This window comes from Fundulus heteroclitus, chromosome 4 (genome assembly GCF_011125445.2).
Source record: "Fundulus heteroclitus isolate FHET01 chromosome 4, MU-UCD_Fhet_4.1, whole genome shotgun sequence".
NCBI classification, from domain to species: Eukaryota; Metazoa; Chordata; class Actinopteri; order Cyprinodontiformes; family Fundulidae; genus Fundulus; species Fundulus heteroclitus.
In genome coordinates this window covers 28,236,255-28,244,699 of record NC_046364.1, presented here as the reverse complement: position 1 = coordinate 28,244,699, position 8,445 = coordinate 28,236,255, and the positions used below count along the sequence as shown (strand labels likewise).

At 41.9% G+C, this 8,445-nt stretch overlaps 1 protein-coding gene across 1 annotated transcript; it reads left to right on the top strand.

Moving 5' to 3' along the window:
• The first annotated feature begins 230 nt into the window (after positions 1-230).
• On the top strand, positions 231-2,977 carry LOC118562966 (piggyBac transposable element-derived protein 3-like). Its single transcript, XM_036136320.1, has 2 exons — positions 231-1,549; positions 1,648-2,977. The coding sequence occupies exons 1-2, from the start codon at positions 966-968 to the stop codon at positions 1,985-1,987; spliced, it is 924 nt and encodes a 307-aa protein (XP_035992213.1). The 5' UTR covers positions 231-965; the 3' UTR covers positions 1,988-2,977.
• Positions 2,978-8,445: the final 5,468 nt, after the last annotated feature.

Here is an 8,445-nt window from a genome sequence, read left to right as displayed (position 1 = left end):
CTGCAGCAGGAATTACTGATGGCCACAAGTTGTGAAAGAAGCCGAAACAGCTCAGCAGAAGGCGGAGTTTTGTCGTCCGCAGCCCAGATGGGCTTTGTGATTTTTATGCGTGAGAAATGCCATGTTTGCGTGTGAAATGCCATGTGTTGCGTGTGAGCGTGTGAAGTTAGTGAAATGCGTGGGTCACACGGTCAATGCGTGAGAGTTGAGAGCTATGCCACTGTGTTAAATCCTGTTGGTCCTTAGAGAGGACATCCTGGGCTCTCCAATGATATAACAAGTGTGGGGGTTGGGGCTTTTCTAGAATTTTCTTCCTGATTCTTCAAAATCCCTGCCATCCCTGTGAGCACATTTTATCGAAAGAAGAAAGGTATGTATATTATTTTCTAATTATGAGCTTTGTGAGTTTAATATTCAGATTGCTTCTAGTAAATGAACATCTAAGGAATAGTTAGGTGAATTTTCAGAGCAGTTTAATTATTTGTTGGCATAAATCATAACCTGTTTATGTGTGTCCTACATAGAGGACATCAGGATTTGCTTTTTATTTTTTAACCTGTTTTAATAGAAGTCAGCTCACTGACTGAGGCAGAGAAAATCCTAAACAGGATTACTGATGGAGACTCAGACATAGATTTGTCAGATGAGGAGGACCAAGAGGGATAGATTGACGGTGATTTTGAGGTTGGGAATTCAGAGAATTAGACATCAAGTGAGGAAGAGGAGAGTGAAGTTGAGGATGCAAGGGCCCATCGCCCACTTTGGACCAAAACTAACACGTAGGCTTCTGAGACAAGAGTAGATAAGCTTAGACAGATAAGAGTATTTTTTGGATGAACTATCACTTTTAGAGGACATAATTATTTAACATATTTGTTTGTCTCTTAAGATTCCTGCCTCTGCTGGAAGACTCCGGAGAGTCAAAATACTTTGAGCAGTGCATTGACAACAAAGTTTTTGAGGACATGTCCTTTTGCACAAACCAGAGACAGATTCAGGTGTCAGGCTCAAGTCTGACTACAACACCTGAGGAGATTAAGACCTTCTTTGAAGTCTCGGTGTACATGGCATGCCTTGGTTACCCAAAAATCAAAATGTGTTGGGCCAAAAAAACAAGGGTGCCAATAGTTGCTGAGTCCATGACAAGGGATCGCTTTTTCAAGATCAGATGTTCTCTGAAAATCACTAATGATCTTGATGTAACTGAAGAGGAGAGGAAGCCAAATATGCTTTGGAGAGACAGTCCACTTCTGAAGAAGATGCAACAAGGCTGCCTAAACCTACCCAGGCCAGGAAATGTTTCCATTGATGAACAAATGATTCCCTTTACTGGTCGATGTCCAGTCCGTCAATTCGTTCCTGGCAAGCCAAATCCAACCGGATTGAAGGTGTTTGTTCTCGCTACTCCAACTGGAATTGTATTTGATTTTGAAGTCTACCAAGGAAAAAACACCTCCGTCGGCAGAGACACAGGACTTGGAATAGGAGCAAATGCAGTTCTTCGGTTGACTGAGTCCATTCCCAGGGAAACTCACCTGTACTTTGACAGGTATGATGAAAATGTCAACTGTGGTGCTGTTGATGATGATTCTCTGTAAACAAATGACACTTATTTAACTTTTTTTGTGTTTGTGTCTGTCTGTCTAGGTACTTCACCTCAATAAAACTACTGGATAAATTGCTAGAAATGGGTCTGCCTGCAAGTGGAACACTGATGAAAAATAGACTCCCAAAGGATTGTAACATTACATCTCATAAAGAGTTGAAGAAACAAGGAAGAGGCTCCTCCGTAATGGTGACAAGGAAGCATCCTGAGCTGGCTGTGACAAAATGGGTTGACAATAAACCTGTACTCATGGCATCTAAGATGCATGGAATAGAGCCCCAGGATACCCGGACCAGATGGTCACTGAAAGACAAAAGGCATGTTCAAGTGTCCAGACCTGCAGTGGTGGCAGAGTACAACACCAACATCGGTTGGGGTTGATATGTGTGATAGAATACTTAGCTTTTATAGAATGGCTAACCGCATAAGGAAGTGGACTGTACGCACAATCCTACACTTTTTCGATCTGGCCATTACCAACTCCTGGTCACAGTATAAGGAAGAGAGCCAAGCTTTGGCACAACCTATGAAGAAAACTCTCCAATACCATGACTTCAAACTGCTCTTAGGTGAGGAACTGATTGCCCAGGGGCAGTCAGGCCAACCCAATCCAATTGAATCTGATGCGTCAAATGATGAGGAGTACGTTCCATCACAGAAGAGAAGGAGGCCCCAGCCAGATAAGGAAGTGAGAAAGTATGGAGCTGTCCATTTGCCACAGATGATGGACAACCCTAATACTTCCAGGTGCAGAGCAGAAGGGTGCGCTGGAAAAACCTACATAAAGTGCATCAAATGCAACATGTACCTCTGCATCTCAAAGAAGAAGAACTGCTTTATGGACTATCACAAACCAAAACAGACACACCTGATTAAACTACACTAATCAGCTTGCTTTTGATAAGTTGAATGAGGTGCCTGGAAATCTGACCCACTGGCTTAAATGATGTAGCCATTTGAAATTTACAGCACTAAAGATTGTCAGAGTTCAGAGGTAAATGTATGCCTCGAAATGTGTTCATATTTGCCACAAGAAAGTTCCGATGTCCTCTCCAAAGGACATACTCTAAAAAATAAATAAAAACATGTTTTGAAATTTTTTTAATTGTAGTGATGTTTTTTCACTCCAAAGAGTCATGTAGTGTAAAAAAAAAAAAAAAATTCAAAAACTTTTTTTCTCTGGGTCTCAGGAGGATATAGATACTGGAGTTTAAAAATATTTCTATAGAAGTAGTGGTATCAACTCAAACCTTTTACTCAAGTAAAAGTATGACTACTGGCTTCGAAACTACTAAAAGTAAAAGTAATTTAAGTAAAAAAGAGCACTAAGGACAACAGCTTAGACATCCTGCACCAAAGGGACTATTTCTAAAGGCCAATATTTCTGTGACTGTATAGTGTGATAATATTGAAAAAAACGGGATCGGCTGTTTCACCCATATATATATATATATATATATATATATGTATGTATATATATATACATATGTATGTATGTATGTCCATTGAAAACTAACCATTTCGCAAATACACTGCCTGGCCAATAAAAGTGGCCACCAAAACAAAACAAGTCACACATTTTAATATTTAGTTAAACCGGCTTTAGCTTTAATTATGCCACACATTCGATGTGGCATTGTTTTGATAAACTTCTGCAATGTCACAAAATGTATTTCCATCCAGTGTGATTAATTTGTTACCAAGATCTTGCATTAATGATGGTAGTCTGCCCGCGGTGCAAAGCCTTATCCAGCACATCCCATAGATTCTCAATGGGGTTAAGGTCTGGACTCTGTGGTGGCCAATCCATGTGTGAAAATTATGTCTCATGCTCCCTGAACCACTCTTTCACAATTCAAGCCTGATGAATCCTGGCCTTGTCATCTCGGAATACACCCTTGCCATCAGGGAAGAAAACATCCATTGATGGAATAACCTGGTCATTCAGTATATTCAGGTAGTCAGCGGACCTCATTTTTTGAGCACATACTGATGCTGAACCTAGACCTGACCAACTGCAGCAACCCCACTGCCACCACAGGCTTGTACAGTAGGCACTAGCATGATGGGTGCATCACTTCACTTTGTCATGGTTTAGTTTTTGGTTTGTCTTCTGTCTTCCATTAGTTCTCATTTTCCTTCCTCGTTTTGGGTTTTAGTTATGTTTTTGACTGTATTTATTGTTAGTTTTCAGTTTCATCCTCCCTTTCTTACTCAGCCTTCACTTCACTCCTTCTGCAGTCAGTCGCACCTGTTTGCAAATTACCAATCAATCAGTCAGACTCTTTTCACCTGTCAGTTCCCCTATTTAAGTCTCCCTCCGTTCTCATTTCCTCGCTGGTCTGTCATCATTCTACACTCTCTCCATGCCAGTCTCCCTGTGTGCCTTTGGATTCCTGCCTCTTCTGTTTCTCGTTTAAGGTTAGTCCTGCTACCTGCCTCTGAGAAGCTGGTGACACTGCTACCCATCTCTGAGGAGCTGTGAACACTGCTACCTGCCTCTGAAAAGCTGTGAACACTAGTGATGGGTCGATGAGGCGTCATGAAGCGTTTCGACACATTGCCAAACTGTATTGATACTGTGCCGATACTGTGTCACTGAATACTGACACCTGCTGGACATTAAAAATCACTACAGGCAACCTAGTTGACAGACTTAACTGATACTGATTTGATGAACCAGTATACACAATAATACAGTTTGTCATTGTATGTTGCATTGTATTATTTTCTACTTTCATTTGAATTTGAAATATTTTTGATTTTTTTTAGATACAGCCAATAAATAATGTGAACCTGTATCATAACGTAATAACCTCTAAGTAAACTTGTTGTGAATTAGGATGATTGTGGACTGGCATTTTTTTTTTTTTTTTTACAAATTTTTATTCAAAAAAAGAAGCTGTTTCAACGTTTTGATATTGAGTATATTACACTGTTATATCACTTCTCCAGCTGTAGAAAACAGCCGCTCACACGGCACAGATGATGCTGGAGTGCAGAGAAATTGTCATTGAAAGATGGAAGAGGTTTGGACAGACTGTCCTTTGGTTTTTCCAGTATATCAAAGGATCCTGGGACCCTCTGCCAAGTATCTGTGCACCTCCTGGATGGCATCAGCTGTGGCACAACGAGGGAACGCTCTCAGTTGTGAACAATTTCTTTGTGCTGCTCTTCATTTTTATGCCAACGGCAGCTTTTTAATAACGTAGGAGACGCAGAAAATCTTTCAGAGGCAGCTGTATGTTGCGCTGTCAGAAATGTTACTCAGTTATAGTTTAAAGGTGTTCCAGAATGAAAGCAATAATTTATTCTGTATCAAATGTTGGCACTTCAAGCTCTAATTTTCCATTCTATATAGCCTATGTGGTTAATTTAAAGTAAGGTAGGCACAAATTAAACACCTACAAGACAATCAGTGTCAACTCATTTTTAGAAGGATTGGTGAACAATAGCAAAAAGATGAACATATCAGTTATTTCAATAACACACACCATCCCATCATTAATTGCATGTGTTTAATATATCCAATTAATGCTTTAGTTGACTGCACTTCATCATGATTGGCTGCCATGTCCTTTCAATGCTTTTAGTAATCAATGCTCCCCTCCCCCCCCACAAACACACACACACACACACACACACACACACACACACACACACACACACACACACCCATACTCCCCCTTTTGTGTTGAACGAGTGAAGTGTGAGAAAACAGCCTTAAAGGGATACTATGCAACCGGGGTTGATTTTCCAGCGAGGCTCCCTTCTGAGGGCGAAAGTAAAAGTGCACTGTCATAAAGATGCTCAGCTGTTCTGGTTCCTCCGTCAAGCCAGGCGCGGTTGTTTTAAGCTTAGCAGACAGACGAACACAACGAAAAGTAAAAAAAAACAGCAGTACAAACAATGACTAACACAGTGAAAGTATGAACATCAGGGTTTCCTGCAGCGCTATCTTGGCAAGGCGGACGCGGCCAAGATTGGCGGACGCGGCCAAGATAGCATTTTTTTCATGCTCATGCTCACGTTCAACTCATGGTTGATCGGACGCTCTTGTGCTTAGTTACCTGACTTATATCATCTGTTCTGAAACTAGAAACGCTGAGCATGACAGAGTGATGTAGAACTACTCAGAGTTGCAGCTTTCTACTCAGTGTAGATTAGCCTTTTGAAACGAGGCTCAGAACAAAGACGCACAGAGCAACCTGTCCAACCATAAAGGCGTCTATCAAACCCATCAATCAGTGGCGCACTCCGATCAGCACCTGCAGTTCACAGAGCCAGGCCGTGGTATACCATCACACCAGAGTTGCAAAATGGTAAAAAAATAATAATAACTTGGATTAGTATTATTTTGTTTACAGTTCAGCTTGGATTTTACTTACTGTGCAGCATAGGTTTGCTGTGCACGCTGAATCCAGATGCTGTGCGCGAATGCACACACGCGCAGCTTAGAGGGAACACTGCTTATAAACACAGTTTGGCGCGTTAGAGTTAGTTCGAAACAGTTCCTGTATCGGTCACGTGACTTTGCCATTGCGATATGCGCTTTGACACGCATCGAAACAGGTTTTGCTCTGTGAGCTCGACACATGCGCCGACGCATCGGTGTTGCCGGACCCATCACTGGTGATCACTGCTGCCTGCCTCTGTGAAGCTGTGGACACTGCTGCACCCCTGACCTGCTGATTCTCTGCCAAGCTGTGGATTCTGCTGCCTGTCTCTGGCTCCAAGAACTCTCTCTCCGGGCCGTCAGCTCCTGCCATCACCTACACCCCTGTTCCTGTACAGTCCTGCCTCTCCGATCAAACCATCCACTATTCCATCAACCCTTCAATAAAATCTTTTTTAGTCCCGTGTGTTGTGGTTCTGGGTTCATCCGTAAACACACTTGCCACTCTTCTTATCCTGATGCACACATCACTCTGAAACAGGGTAAATCTGGACTCATCAGACCATATGACCTTCCATTGCTCCAGGGTCCAATCCATATGTTCCCAAGCAAATTGAAACCTTTTTTTCTGGTTAGCCTCACTCATTAGTGGTTTTCTTAAGGCTACACAGCTGTTCAGTCCCAATCCCTTGAGTTTCCTTCACACTGTGCATGTGGAAATGCTCTTACTTTCACTATTTAACATAGCCCAGAGTTCTACTGTTGTTTTTCTTCAATTTGATTCCACCGAACTTTTAAGTCATCAGCGATCAAGATCATTCAGGATTCTTTTCCTGTCTCTCAAGGGAGACGGCACACACAGTGACAGAGAGAGACTTTCCTTTCTCTCACTACATAATGCACATACACACAGATTTCTTCACACAACAGTAGCAGTTGTGGCTCCAGCAGAACCAATTGTTAATAGCTGTGCTGTTTTCTTCTTACCTTTCATCTTCGTTATGATTATCTCTTATCCAATGCTGAAAAACGGAGATGCCAGTATCCCTTTTTATAAGTAGTGCCCAGCTGTGTGAATCTTAGCCTTTAATTAATAGTGTAACCAAGCTTTCTGGGTTCATCACCAGCATCGCATGAGGTGTAAGGAGACTGGACTCGGAGATGGGCTATTGGGTCATTGCATGACTCAGTGGGACTCTTTTATTTTTTGTACACTTCTGTGCAAAACATCAGCCGGCTTATTACCTAACCTATGGCAGTTCTCGAGGGACATTTGACCAGCATGTTAGATAGGAAATCATGTTTCTACTCAGAATGTTGAATCCGATTTTTTTTATGTTTTTCAATTCAAAAATAGTACACATTAATAATAACAATCTAACAGTATTGATATTATTAATCTTACAGATATAAGTAAGCTGGGTGCGATTTGCCGGGGGGGATGGGGGGGATTTACCCCCCCTCTGCTTGTGACGTCCCCCCCTCTGGTCATTGATGTTTTATCCCTGGGGGGGGATACATTCCTCCCCCCCTCTGGTCTGAATTTAAGAATGTATATAAATTAGGGCTGTCAGTTTTAACGCGTAAGACCACAACGCCGACATTTTTTTTGTCGCCGTTAATCGCGCGTCAAAACCCCTAATGTTTTTCCCCGCCACGCTCTCCGGACTGAGGTTTCTTTTACCCTCTGCGCTTTCCGTAGTTTCAAGAGAGCTAAAGACTGTAGCAAAACAGACCCGCGCTCACTGTTGCACAGGCTGTTCATTTCATGCGACTTTGGGATTCTTTTATTCTAAAGGCGCTTGTAAATTTTATAAGTCACGGGTTGCGGTTTTTTTGGGCACGTTTCTGAAAGTGAAATCGCTTATTTGGGCTCTAAAATAAGTGACGAAACAGCGGTTAGTATGAGACCTGCCTGCACTAGACACTTTGTATTCAGCTGAAATATCCCACCGCCATAGGAGCCGACGGTAGTAAAGGCAGAAAGAGCAACTCTGCACGTATTTTCTGCAGTTTACGGTGCAATAACCGGTGATAACTGCTGAAAGTAGATTACTTGGTGCAGATCATCATTTTGAGCAGACATTGGTTCTGAAGATGAGCTTTTAACATGCTGGAAACATTGCAGAAACCCAACCCATAAACCATACTTTAATGCTTATTAATTTGTTTTCTCTGTATATGCCGTCCGGTCTGTGCAAATCGCACACTGTAAGTAACCCAAAAAGTCAGAATTTTAGTGTGTTTGTTAAAGAGAGGAAAATTTACCTCCAGAAACAGTCCTATGCTCCTGGCTTCATGCAGTATTGTCACCTTCGCTTCTTATAAGCAACTTTGGGCTTGTTAATTTACACTGTTTACAACCTAGAGGTAACGGAGCTGGTTGCTTATTTCTTTCGCAAGAACTGGCAACACTGGCTTCCAACTCACACTGTTTTATTCT

What these genes read in the sequence shown, in the direction of transcription:
- LOC118562966 (XM_036136320.1), top strand. Translation starts at nt 966, where the DNA reads ATGTCCTTTTGCACAAACCAGAGACAGATTCAGGTGTCAGGCTCAAGT. An exon ending in ACTCACCTGTACTTTGACAG is followed by an intron (nt 1,550 to 1,647) that starts GTATGATGAAAA and finishes CTGTCTGTCTAG; the next exon opens with GTACTTCACCTCAATAAAAC.